At 34.7% G+C, this 13933-nt stretch overlaps 1 protein-coding gene across 1 annotated transcript in view; it reads left to right on the forward strand.

The window, feature by feature from the left end:
• The window catches only part of LOC123667572 (ribosomal protein S6 kinase alpha-5-like), a 62465-nt gene that overhangs the window by 10358 nt on the left and 38174 nt on the right, over positions 1–13933 (forward strand). The window contains exon 2 of the mRNA XM_045601453.1: positions 12363–12431. Coding sequence (XP_045457409.1) covers positions 12363–12431 — 69 coding nt within the window. The remainder of the gene's footprint in view (positions 1–12362; positions 12432–13933) is intronic.

Below are 13933 nucleotides of genomic sequence, written 5' to 3' on the forward strand. Positions count from 1 at the left end.
ACTTTAATAGGTTATGTCTGTCTTATATCATAAGCATGCTTGATAACCTCAAATGTAAATTCTTTATTTAATACCTGGATGACCGAGCTTTGCTCTGTATTTTTGTAAATCGTGTTTTTTTTTTTGGAAATTATATTTAATATTTTTCGATCTTACTGACATAATAATAAAAATATTAACTGGTTATTTAAATAAAAAAAAACACGAGAACTTGAAAAAAAAGAAAAAAAAATCGGACTGGAGACATCTGGACTCGAACCGGAGTCTTTTGGTTTCGGGATCGCCCGATTTCCACCTAAGCTATTATAACCTTGTAAGTAACATGTCACGTGAATATATAGGTGTAGCAAAATATGCGCTAGATGTTTTGTGTCAAACACGTGCCAAATAGTTGGCGATCGAAAAGACGTGATTTCAACAATTTTTCGTATACTTTTGGGGGTATAATGTAATTTAGTTTTACCAAATGGTAATGACATACAAAAAGAAAAACAGGGTCAGACGATGTTTCGCATTGGGATATTTGTAGATGTGAAATATTGTTTGCACCTTTGCAGTTGTCCTCCAATACTCCGACACCTAGACTCCATCAACGACTAGCAGTTCGTAATATCGTTTATGACGTTTAGTTATCCTTTCACCTCTCCATAGAAACCTTGTTTCTACGTGAGTTTTTACCTTTTTTTATCTATACAAGTGGGAGATTTCTGAAGATCTCGTTGTCATAGTTCTACCGTCATGATCTTACCATACTTGCCTTCTCTTCAGGACACGCTATTAATCCCGTCATGTTGATACCCAGATTGTATCTTTAGTTCGTTTTGTTCGTTTCGTATGAATTGCCTAATTAAAATAAAACTCCCGAATGTTTCGCAAGAACCAACGCGGGACCAAAATTTGATTTCCCGGTTCTTTTTGACTAACCAAAGAACCGGGAAATCCCGGTACCGACAGAACTGGCTCCCAGTTTTTGCTTTTATGATTAGTGTTAGGGTTGTTCTATACACTCAGATCTATCATAATTTTAAGTCGTTGGCCCTCTGTAATTTGAAGGCGGATATATATTAATATAACCGATATTATGTAGGTCGCAAATTGCCTCAACAATCCACTATCGACAAGTGAAAGTAACTTTCTTGAGTAATTGTAACTAAGTGGCTATTATCGATGTTATAATGATTATCGTATTTTTAGTTTGAATTTGAAATTTCTTTAATGTATTCATTGTAATACCAATCTTAGACTTTGTGAATATTATTCTAAATGTCAGTCCATTAGATGTTTATTAAATTGTTATCATTATTACGATCAGAAGGATATCCTTTTATATAAAAGTCTAGAAGAAAGTTATAATTCTTTTATAAAAATTACACATATCTACTTAAATTTTGATACTAATTAATATTCTTCACAGTCTAAAAACAACTAAATCGTTGGTTGTAGAGGTGAAACTACTAGATAATGCTCCTAATAATCTAAATATCATTCACATGTTGTATTCACGTTGTATGTTCAAATTGAATTATAACTCTACTTTATTTACCGAGTTCCAAAAAAGGAGGTGGATCTCAATTCGATCGTTTTTTTTTGTGTATTTTACCTCAGAACTTGACTGGGTTACCGATTTCGATGATTTTTTTTTTAAATCGTTGTTAAAGGTGTTGAGTGTCATGTGGTACCATTTCAATTTAATTGAGATCTGACAAGTACTTTTTGAGATAACTCAAAAAGTACTATATTATAAAAGTAGTTATAAATCTAATAATGCGTATTTACTGGTTTATTTTTTTGTCGATCTATGTTGCATTATACTGCATTACTTTTCACTGTGTGTACCGAATTTGATGATTTTATACTTTAACCGAAAGCTAACGCTTGTCATGGTTCATTGTCAGTTTTATTTAAATTTGATTGAGATCTAATTACTACTTTTTGAGTAATCTTTGATAACGCCTATTTAATATGCTACTTTTTCGTGTCCCTACGTTGTATTACTTGTCGGTGTAATTGAAGTCGGTTGTTTTAGTTTGCGAGCAAACAATTATAATTGTAGTATTATTATCTTATAACTTATAATAAACTTCTTCAAACAGTTGTTTTAACGTTATATTTACTGCCTTCAAAATAAATTTAAAAACTTAATGAATTCTTCGCTTTTATAATTTTCTGTCGAAATATAAATAAATGTTAACTTTATTACGAGTATATTTTATGTACTTAGAAAATCTGTATCATGTACATTGGTATTATCGATTGATAGACCGAGTTTTAAGTAATCGTTTTGTGCCCTCGATGTCGCTGTCAAGGACAGAACCTGTAGTAATTACATGTAAAAAAATTGATTTATTGTGAAAAATTCATTTTCATATCGAAATATTAGTTGAAACGTTATTTAATAGTAAAGTTGTATCAAAGTAAGTTTTGTTACACGTTTTAACTAAAGGATAATGAAATCACGCGTTTCGTCTTACTTCACTTCAGCCTATAGTAGTACGATTTAAAATATGAAATAACTGTTACAAAAATCGTTTCTAGGTTAAAATTTAGGTCGAGATGCGAACGAGATGTTTATCAAGTCCGGCGGACGAAGATCTGTACGATATAAATATGTTTTTTGTAATATTTTTATATTGAAATTCAGTTTGTTTCCTTTTCATTGTGAAGTTTAGTTTATGTAGTATTTATAACGAACAAAATTTAACAAATAATTCTAATTTTAAAATTAATTCTAATTCTAATTTGTAACCGACTTCAAAAAAGGAGGAGGCTACTTAATTCGACCGTATATAAGTACTAGCTGTGCCCGCGGCTTCGCCCGCGTTGAAATTAGTGTGTCACAAAGTTTTCCCGGCAAACTTCAAGTGAAACTCTCATCAAAATCTTAGCCGTTCCGTAAACCTTCCTCTTGCCAATGGTGGAACCCTCTCTCCAATGGTGAAACCGCATGAAAATCCGTTCAGTAGATTTTGAGCGAATCGATCACATACACTTTTCAGGACTTTGTTTTATAATACACTAACTGTTGCCCACGATTACGTCCGCGTGGTTATGCAGATATGCATCACTATTAAGATGTTTAACGCAAACTATTTTTTTTATTTCAGTCACTTGAAATGCTTATCAAACTGAGTAACTTTTTAAAAGGCACAATTTAGTATAATTTAACAATTATTTTTATAAAACCTCTCTATACACCACTTTTTTCCCACATTCTATTTTCAGGCTGTATATGTTTCATACAAACTATCAACACCAATTAAACCCCCTTAGAGGTGGAATATCGTAAAATCCGTTCTTAGCGGACGTCTGCTAACTATAATCTACCTCCCTGGCAAATTTTATCTTTGTACAACCTGGATAGATAGACCATCCAGCGGTTTTTGAGTTCTCGTGATGTGTGAGTTAGTGACCTTTCTCTTTTATATATATATATAGATTACGATGCATTATTTGGACACCTCGTATCTATAGAGCATACATTTTAAATTTCAAGTCTCTTACTTCAAAAACATAAGACTTTCATACAAACTTCCGACCCCCGCTTTATATGCTTTTACGGGTCGATTTTCGTAAAATCAGTTCTTAGCGGATGTCTAAGCCATATATGGAACCTGCCTGCCAAATTTCAAGTTTGTGGCTGTTATAGTTTCGGAGGTTTCGTGATGAGTGAGTCAACCTATCAACACCCGTTTTAACTACAAAAGTGAGTTGATTTCTAAAGATACATTATTTGGTTACCTTTCTACAATCTATAGACCATACATTTTAAATTTCAAGTCTTTTACTTCAAAAACATAGGACTTTCATACAAACTTCCAATCCCTTTTTTTTACGTGGGGAAAATCCATCATGGATACCGTCCAGCGCGGGGGCGCCAGAGGGTTATGTCAGACTCCTACTGACTAAAAACCACCACGTGTGAGCAGTCATCCGCCTGGGTGGGGCGAGATGGGGTCGCGCTAGCATTCACCACCTAAACTTCCAACCCCTGTTTTAGCCCCTTAAGGGCCGAGTTTCGTAAAATCAGCTCTTAGCGGATGTTTACGCCCTATAAGGAACCTACCTGCCAAATTTCAAGTTTGTAGCTGTTATGGTTTCGGAGATTTCGTGATGAGGGAGTCAACCTACCATCTCCCGTTTTAACCCCAAAAAGGAGTTGATTTCTAAAGATACATTATTTGAACACCTTCTCACCATCTAAAGAGCAAACATTTTAAATTTTAAGTCTCTTACTTCAAAAACATAGGACTTTCATACAAACTTCCAACCCCCGTTTTATCCCCTTAGGGGTTGAGTTTCGTAAAATTAGTTCTTAACGGATGTCTACGCCCTATAAGAAACCTACCTGCTAAATTTCAAGTTTGTAGCTGTTATAGTTTCGGAGATTTCGTGATGAGTGAGTCAATCTACCATCCCCCGTTTTAACCCCAAAAAGGAGTTGATTTCTAAAGAAACATTATTTGGACACCTTCTCACCATCTATAGAGCATAAATTTTAAATTTCAAGTCTCTTACTTCAAAAACATAGGACTTTCATACAAACTTCCAACCCCCGTTTTATCCCCTTAAGGGTCGAATTTCGTAAAATTCGTTCTCATCGAATGTTTACACCCTATAAGGAACCTACTTACCAAATTTCAAGTTTGTAGCTGTTATAGTTTCGGAGATTTCGTGATGAGTGAGTAAACCTACCATCCCCCGTTTTAACCCCAAAAGGGAGTTGATTTCTAAAGATTCATTATTTGGACACCTTCTCATCATCTATAAGGTGTACATTTTAAATTTCAAGTCTCTTACTTCAAAAACATGAGACTTTCACACAAACTTCCCACCCCCGTTTTACCCCCTCAAGGGTCGAATTTCGTAAAATTCGTTCTTAACGGATGTCTACGCCCTATAAGAAGCCTTTCTGCCAAATTTCAAGTTTGTAACTGTTATAGTTTCGGAGATTTCGTGATCAGTGAGCCAACCTACTATCCCCCGTTTTAACCCCAAAAAGGGGTTGATTTCTAAAGATACATTATTTGGACACCTTTTCACCATCTATAGAGCATACATTTTAAATTTCAACTCTTACTACAAAAACGTAGGACTTTCATACAAACTTCCAACCCCCGTTTTACCCCTTTAGGGGTCGAGTTTCGTAAAATCCGTTCTTAGCGGATCTCTATGTCCTATAATGAGTCTACTTGCCAAATTTCAAATTTGTAGGTGTTATAGCTTCGGAGATTTCGTGATGAGTGAGTGACCTTTCGCTTTTATATATATTATTACTAGCTGTGCCCGCGGCTTCGCCCGCGTTGAAATTAGTGTGTCACAAAGTTTTCCCGGCAAACTGCCAGTGAAACTCTCATCAAAATCAGCTTAGCCGTTTCGTAGACCTTCCTCTTGCTAATGGTGGAACCCTCTCTCCAATGGTGAAACCGCATGAAAATCCGTTCAGTAGATTTTGAGCGAATCGATCACATACACTTTTGGGGACTTTGTTTTATAATACACCAACTGTTGCCCGCGAGTACGTCCGCGGGGTTATGAAGATATGCATTACTATTAAGATGTTTAACGCAAATTATTTTTTATTTCAGTCACTTGAAATGCTTATCAAACTGAGTAACTTTTTAAAAGGCACAATTTAGTAGTTATTTTTATAAAACCTCTCTATACACCACATTTTTGGTTTTATTTTCAGGCTGTATATGTTTCATACAAACTATCAACCGCAATGAAACCCCCTTAGCGGTGGAATATCGTAAAATCCGTTCTTAGCGGACGTCTGCTAACTATAATCTACCCCCCTGCCAAATTTTATCTTTTTTCAACCTAGATGGATAGACCATCCAGCGATTTTTAAGTTCTCGTGATGAGTGAGTCAGTGACCCTTTTCTTTTATATACATAGATTACGATGCATTATTTGGACACCTCCTCACCATATATAGAGCATACATTTTAAATTTCAAGTCTATTACTTCAAAAACATAGGACTTTTTAAACAAACTTCCAAACCCCGTTTTATCCCCGCTAAGGGTGGAGTTTCGTAAAATCCGTTTTTAGCGAATATCTACGCCCTATAAGGAATCTACCTGCCAAATTTCAAATTTATAGCTATTACAGTTTCGGAGATTTCGTGATGAGTGAGTCAATCTACCATCCCCCGTTTTAACCCCAAAAGAAAGTTGCTTTCTAAAGATAAATTATTTGGACACCTTCTCATCATCTATAGAGCATATATTTTAAATCTCAAGTCTCTTACTTCAAAAACATGGGACCTTCACACAAACTTCCAACCCCCGTTTTAGGGGTCGAATTTCGTAAAATCAGTTCTTAACGAATGTCTACGCCCTATAAGGAACCTACCTGCTAAATTTCAAATTTGTAGCTGTTATAGTTCCGGAGATTTCGTGATGAGTGAGTCAATCTACCATCCCCCGTTTTAACCCCAAAAGGAAGTTGCTTTCTAAAGATACATTATTTAGACACCTTCTCATCATCTATAAAGCATACATTTTAAATTTCAAGTCTCTTACTTCAAAAACATGGGACTTTCACACAAACTTCCAACCCCCGTTTTACCCCCTTAGGGGTCGAATTTCGTAAAATCTGTTCTTAGCGAATGTTTACACCCTGTAAAGAGCCTCCCTGCCAAATTTCAAGTTTGTAGGTGTTATAGTTTCGGAGATTTCGTGATGAGTGAGTCAACCTACCATCCCCCGATTCAACCCCAAAAGGGAGTTGATTTCTAAAGATATATTATTTGGACACCTTCTCATCATCTGTAGAGCATACATTTTAAATCTCAAGTCTCTTACTTCAAAAACATGGAACTTTCACACAAAATTCCAACCCCCGTTTTACCCCCTTAGGGGTCGAATTTCGTAAAATCAGTTCTTAGCGAATGTTTACACCCTGTAAGGAGCCTCCCTGCCAAATTTCAAGTTTGTAGGTGTTATAGTTTCGGAGATTTCGTGATGAGTAAGTCAACCTACCATCCCCCGATTCAACCCCAAAAGGGAGGTAATTTCTAAAGATATATTATTTAGACACCTTCTCATCATCTATAGAGTATACATTTTAAATTTCAAGTCTCTTACTTTAAAAACATAGGACTTTCATACAAACTTGCAACCCCCATTTCACCCCCTTAGGGGTCGAGTTTCGTAAAATCCGTTCTTATCGGATGTCTACGTCCTATAAAGAGCCTATCTGCTAAATTTCAAGTTTGTAGGTGTTATAGTTTCGGAGATTTCGTGATGAGTGAGTGACCTTTCGCTTTTATATATTTTATAGATTATAGATTATAGATATAGATTATAGATATATTTTTTATTTTATTTTTTGTATATTCGGGGATAGCTCCGTCGTTTATGAACCGATTTTGATAATTCTTTTTTTGTTGGAAAGGAGATATCCCTAGTTTGGTACCATAATAAGGAAACCAGGATCTGATGATGGGATCTCAGAGAAATCGAGGGAAACTCTCGAAAATCCGCATAACTTTTTACTGGGTGTACCGATTTTGATAATTTTTAATTTAATCGAAAGCCGATGTTTATTATGTGGTTACATTTAAATTTCATCGAGATCTGATTATAACTTTTGGAGTAATCTTTGATAATGCGTATTTACTTGACTATTTTTTCGTCTACCTACGTTGTATTACTTGTTGATATATTTGAAGTCGGTTGTTTTTTTTCGTTTGCTTGCAAACACAATTATTGTCAGAAAACACATTTAATTCGCATAGTATAGCTTTCAGTTAGTTATTAAAAACCGTAATTCTTTCTTACTACTTATTTGAACTTTTGTTCTATTTTTAATCGTTTTCCAAAAAAGGAGGAGGTTCTCAATTCGATTGTATTTTTTTATGTGTGTTATAGCTCAAAACTTTTGACTGGGTGGACTAATTTTGATGGTTTTTGTTTTAATCGAAAGGTGGCACATGTCGTGTGGTCCCTTTTAAATTTAATTGACATCTAACTAGTACTTTTTAATTTATATGTAATAATGCGTATTTACTTCATTTTTTTTCATCCACCAACGTTGTATAATCCCTCATAACTTTTCACTGGTTATACCAATTTTGATGATTCTCGTTTTAATCAGGAGCTGATGCTTGTCTTGTTAGTCTATTTAAATTTGAGCGAGATCTAATTACAATTTTTTGATTAATTTTTGATAACGCGCATTTAATTGACTATTTTCGTTTATTTGCATTGTATTATTTGTCGATGTAATTGAACCTTTTTTTTTTTGTTTGCGAGCAAACAATAATTTTTTTACTTTTTTTGGATATCGTTTAACTCTTTGTACATCTGCGTGGTATTTTGGCACTAGTCAAGAGTGGTGCTAAGACATATCCGGTTACTAGTTGGCATTAATATTTTATTTAGTTTTTATTTATTTTGTTAAGATTTTTATATAAGTATCTTCACTCTTAAAAGTGTTTGAACAATCGCCTCAACTTTATCATATAAAGTAGCATAAATTGTAGATTTATATCCAACTAGCTACGCCACGCGGTTGATGCGTACACAACACACACACGCTTAAGGTTTTTATGACGTTAAGTTTCAACTAGTCAAATGTTCGAAACTAAAAATGGTAGTTCGACGTTGTACAGCCTGTCTCAATTCTAGATAATTAAATAAAGGTTCTGATAGCGTCTTTAAAAATACGTTTACAAAACGTTTTAACATTAAAACTGTGTAATTAAAATTACTATGTATCGTTTTTATAATTGTATTCGTACGTGTTTTAATGGTTTACGAGCGAAGTTCAGCGAACCTTTGACTTTGTGACGATAATATACTTAGTATTTAAATATTGTCGTTATTAAGAGAATCTCGCTTAGTAATAGCTATATTTGTGTTTATTATTTAATAAATTGTGTGTCTTAATATATCAAATGTAGATGATGGAAGTAAATAATATACTACCTAGTACGAAGATTTCATATGTTCACGTAATGTATGTGCGTAGACTCATGCGTGATGTTTGGCGTGATGTAGAAGCCTAACCTTAATAGGATACTTGTATTTGTGCAAATATTTATTTTCGGTTTGGATACCTGCCCTTGTGGGTCTCCCCACCGTGTCTCAGACAGCACGTTAAGCCGTCGGTTCCGTTCATAAATACCTGATAGCGATCGTTACTCATAGTAGGGAACATATCCCACAGAAGAGCAGCGTGGTGGATTGAGCTCCAATGCTTCTTCTACATAGAGAAAGAGGCCTATGCCCAGCAAGCAAGGAAACGAGATTTAGGGTGATAATTTATGTTGTATATGGGAATAAGATGTCGATTTACGTTTACTGTCCCACTATGAAACGTGTGATGATTTCAAAGCAAATAAGTGTTATTTTCTTAATAGTTTCGATTATATTAATTGTATTTGTTTACTGACATAAAAAAAAACAACTTCAATTACATCGACAAGAAGGCAATAGCAACGTAGTTACACGAAAAAATAGTGTCATCATCATCATCATCATTACAGCCTATACAGTCCACTGCTGGACATAGGCCTCCACAAGTTTACGTCAAAAATAACGTGAACTTGTGTGTTTTGCCCATAGTCACCACGCTGGGCAGGCGGGTTGGTGACCGCAGGGCTGACTTTCTCGCACCGAAGACGCTGCTGCCCGTCTTCGGCCTGTGTATTTTAAAGCCAGCAGTTGGATGGTTATCCCGCCATCGGTCGGCTTTTTAAGTTCCAAGGTGGTAGTGGAACTGTGTTATCCCTTAGTCGCCTCTTACGACACCCACGGGAAGAGAGGGGGTGGCTATATTCTTTAGTACCGTAGCCACACAGTACAGTACAGTTACACGAAAAAATAGTGTAACACAAAATATTAAACACGCATTATTAGAGATTTTACCTCAAAAAAGTGCACTACAAATGTCAATCAAATTTAAATGGAAGCACATGATAATCATCAGCTTCCGAAAAAAAAAAGAATTATCGAAATCGGTCACCTAGTCAGCCTAATGTTCTCAGGTAACTTACAAAAAAATACAATCGAATCGAGAACATCTCTAAAAATAGGCTTGAGGGCAATATCCGGGAAAATCCTAAGGCTTTATGGCGGCATGTAAAAGACAAACGCAAAGGAAACTCCACCATACCAGCCACAATTTTTATAAATCAGTGCAGCACCAACCCAGGCCCTGACATCGCTAAACTTTTCGCTAATCATTTTTCTTCCATGTATACACGCGATACTGGTAGCATTCAGTTATCGAACGTACCTTGTAGCGGACAGTCGTTGGGCTGCCTCAGTAAATCTAAAGAGAATATCCTTGCAAATATAAAGAAATTAGATATATATAAGGAGACAGCTCCGGACGGAATTCCCCCGGTTTTTATTAAGGAATGTGGTTCTGCTATGGCTCTTCCACTATGCCTTATCTTTAATAACTCACTGCGTGTTAGTAAATTTCCCTCGATTTGGAAAAAAGCTCACGTAGTGCCAATCCATAAAAAAGGTAACGGGAGTAACATCTCAAATTATAGACTTATATCGATTTTATCGAGCCTGTCAAAGTTGTTTGAATCTTTGGTTTGCCCGTTGATAACATGTCATGTCGAAGCTAGCCTCAATGATGCTCAGCATGGTTTCCGAAAAGGTCGTTCCACCGAGACAAATCTTATTTCATTCACATCTCGCCTGTTACGTGAAATTGATGCGGGCTTGCAGGTGGATGTAATATATACTGATTTTACGAGCGCATTTGACAAAGTCAGTCACACTATATTGCTGTCGAAATTTGAGGGTTGTGGCATTTTCGGTCCGCTGCTTGCATGGTTTGCCTCTTATTTGGAGAGAAGGTCTTAACTAGCGACAGTCGGTGGTCACGAGTCACAAATATATTACGCCGAGTCAGGTATACATCAAGGTACACACCTGGGACCCATACTTTTCTCGTTATTTATTAACGATATCTCTCCTCGTCATCAAACATAGCACCATATCGCTTCTCGCAGATGATTTAAAAATATATAGAAATGTTTCATCCCATATAGACTCAGCACTTCTTCAGAGCGATTTTATCAATTTGAGTACGTGGTGCCTTACTAATAGAATGATATTGAATCCTGAAACGTGCTTCCACATTAAGTTTAAGAGATAGAAAGTACCATACTCTTCTAGTTACAAGTTGGGGCCCTCAAGACTAAAAGAAGTTAACTAAATTGGAGATCTCGGCATCACGTAAGACTCTAAGCTCCGCTATAGCTCTCATGTTGACGACATCGTAAGGAAGTCTGCGCAAACTTTGGGATTCATTAAGCGCAACAGCAAAGGTTTTCATTATAGGATCAAAATACTACTTTTTAACAGCATGGTGTGAAGTTGTCTGGATTATGCCAGCTCAATTTGGAACCTCTCTTACTTGGTACACTCGCAAAGAATTGAGAATATCTAGAGATCCTACACTCGACATCTTGCGTGTACGTGCAGCGATATCTCTCACAGGAACACTTAGAACCAGCGCCTAGCCTTCTTTAAAATGCCTGAACTTAGGACTCAAAAAACAGTCCATGACCTCCTCCTTTTCCACACACTGGTTAACGGGCGGACCGGCTGTTGCGACTTGCTGTTGCATTTTTCTGTCAATGTTCCGTTCAACTTGCCTCGTTGTCCAGTTAGTTACTAGGCTTATTCGTGGCCCCTTCTCCAGAACTAATTTGGGCACACAAACTTCGATTACAAGAATGTGTAATCAGTATAACGTAGTATGCGGCGCCATCACCGAAATCGACATTTTTCACGACACATTTAACTGTTACAAAACTAAAAATTACAACATTAAACCTTAGATTAATATTTTATCTCAGGCTCAATTCGGTCCAATTGGTATTTCCGTGTTTATTATTGTTATTTTGGCGTTTGTTTGTTCTATTGTTTGAATTATTTTGCATTTATTTGTTCATTTACATTTAATCAATTGTTAAAAAATATTCAAATTCTAATCAATTGTTCAAAATTATTTATTCTTAAAAATATATTAATCAATTGTTTCAATACTAATCAAAATTTTATTCAATTGTTCAGAATTATTAATTATTAAAAAAATATTTAAAAAATAATATAATAATTATTTGACTGTTAACTTTGAATGTTATCATGTGTGTACTGCTGGTGTCTTATTTAAATAAATAAACCTCTTCCTTTTTTAAAGTCGGTTAAAAAAGGATTTGGACCATTTTGCTATTTTCGAATTTTCATTTTTAATATTTAATTACATGGATCTTACAAGAAACGTTAATTATTTGTCTATTTTTAGATTATTTCAAAAAATAAAAAAATACATACTTTTAATCTGACAAATTATTAATAATATATTTTTTTTCTTTTCTTTCAGTTAACCTCAACGGCGCTTCAAAAGTGGACATATCACATTTCGACTTGCTCAAAGTACTCGGCACTGGAGGTGAGTACTTTTGAAATTGTAGAACAACTGTACATTTATGATTGCCTGGTATCGTTAAATGTTGTGATATGTATAAAATTGGACAATTGGATACAGAATCACGAATTATAAGAATAACTCTATAATATTTCACTTTTTTGTGATCAATATTTTTCATAACTTTAATTATATTTTAACTATTATTATCTGACGTTATAACTGTCATAGTGATTAATTACGCATATATTGGTTCCAATGACATTGCCCTGTGTCAGACAGACAAACGAACTGCTATAATAGGGTCGAAGTCTCGTTGATAATTTTAAGTAGGAACTCAATTATTGTGTTTGCTCGCAAATTGAAAAAACCGACTTAAGCTTACATCGACTCTCGTAATTTAACGTTGCTAGTTAAAAAAATACTTAAATACGCATTGATTTCGGATAACTCGAAAAGTACTTGTTAGATCACAATTAAATTGAAATAAAGGACAACCCGACAAGTACCAGCTTTCTTAAAAAAAATCGGGACACCCTGTAAAAATTATGAAATAAATATTTACAGTCGAATTGAATACTTCCTCGTTTCTTTGAAATCGTTTAAAAGAGCTTTTGATAAAATAAGATATTTCCATTTTAATTGTGACATCAATTAGTAATTAAACACAATACAAATCTAACACTAGCAAAGATAATTTTGTAAGGCTCTTTCAAACACCTGTTTGTTAAGTACGCTAGTTAAGTTACAATGTATATTGCGCGCGCGCAGATGTCGTGTCAATGACCTACCACGTGGCGATTGTCTACCGAGGATGTCCGGGGTATGGGGGGATTTTTTTTTGAGTGTTTTATTTTTATCTGCGGCGATGATAGCTTGATTTTTTATCTCTTATTTAAAAAGGGGCTTTAAATGTTATAAAATGGTTAATTTCTCTCATAGTCTTCAAATTGGGTAACGTGGAAACCCACGTGGAAATTAAGTTATAGAAGATTTAAAAAGTAGTAAAATTTTCAATTAATGAACATCAAGTTGCTTACGTTTAGTATTTATTTTTGAAAGAAAATATTCTTTACAATTTTTTTAATAATTTGTCATAATTATTTGAGTAAAATCCTTATTCGTTAGTTTTAGTTCTGTGAATTAATTTCATAATTAGAAAGTTGATATTTTGTCATTTAAATATAAATAGTTATCTTACGCTGAGGCAATTGATTAAATTTAACGTATTGCAAATAATATAATATGCTCTCAATATATTTTTATCGCAAGAATTGTGTAGCTAACCGAGCTTCCGAGTAAACTTTGTCCGAGAAACCAAGGAAGTGGTCACGTTGCGTAACACGATCCTTACTTGTTACAATTTATTTAACTTTAGAAAAAGTATACTTAAGATTTTTATTTATTAAATTTTCTACTGAAAATATATTATTTATTTTTTATGAGCTTTTTGTTGTAACTAATTTAGACCAATGCGTTCCCTTGTTTCTTTTAGCCTTTATAATTCGTTGGTGATGTTATATAGC

This window comes from Melitaea cinxia, chromosome 28, assembly GCF_905220565.1.
Source record: "Melitaea cinxia chromosome 28, ilMelCinx1.1, whole genome shotgun sequence".
NCBI lineage: Eukaryota > Metazoa > Arthropoda > Insecta > Lepidoptera > Nymphalidae > Melitaea > Melitaea cinxia.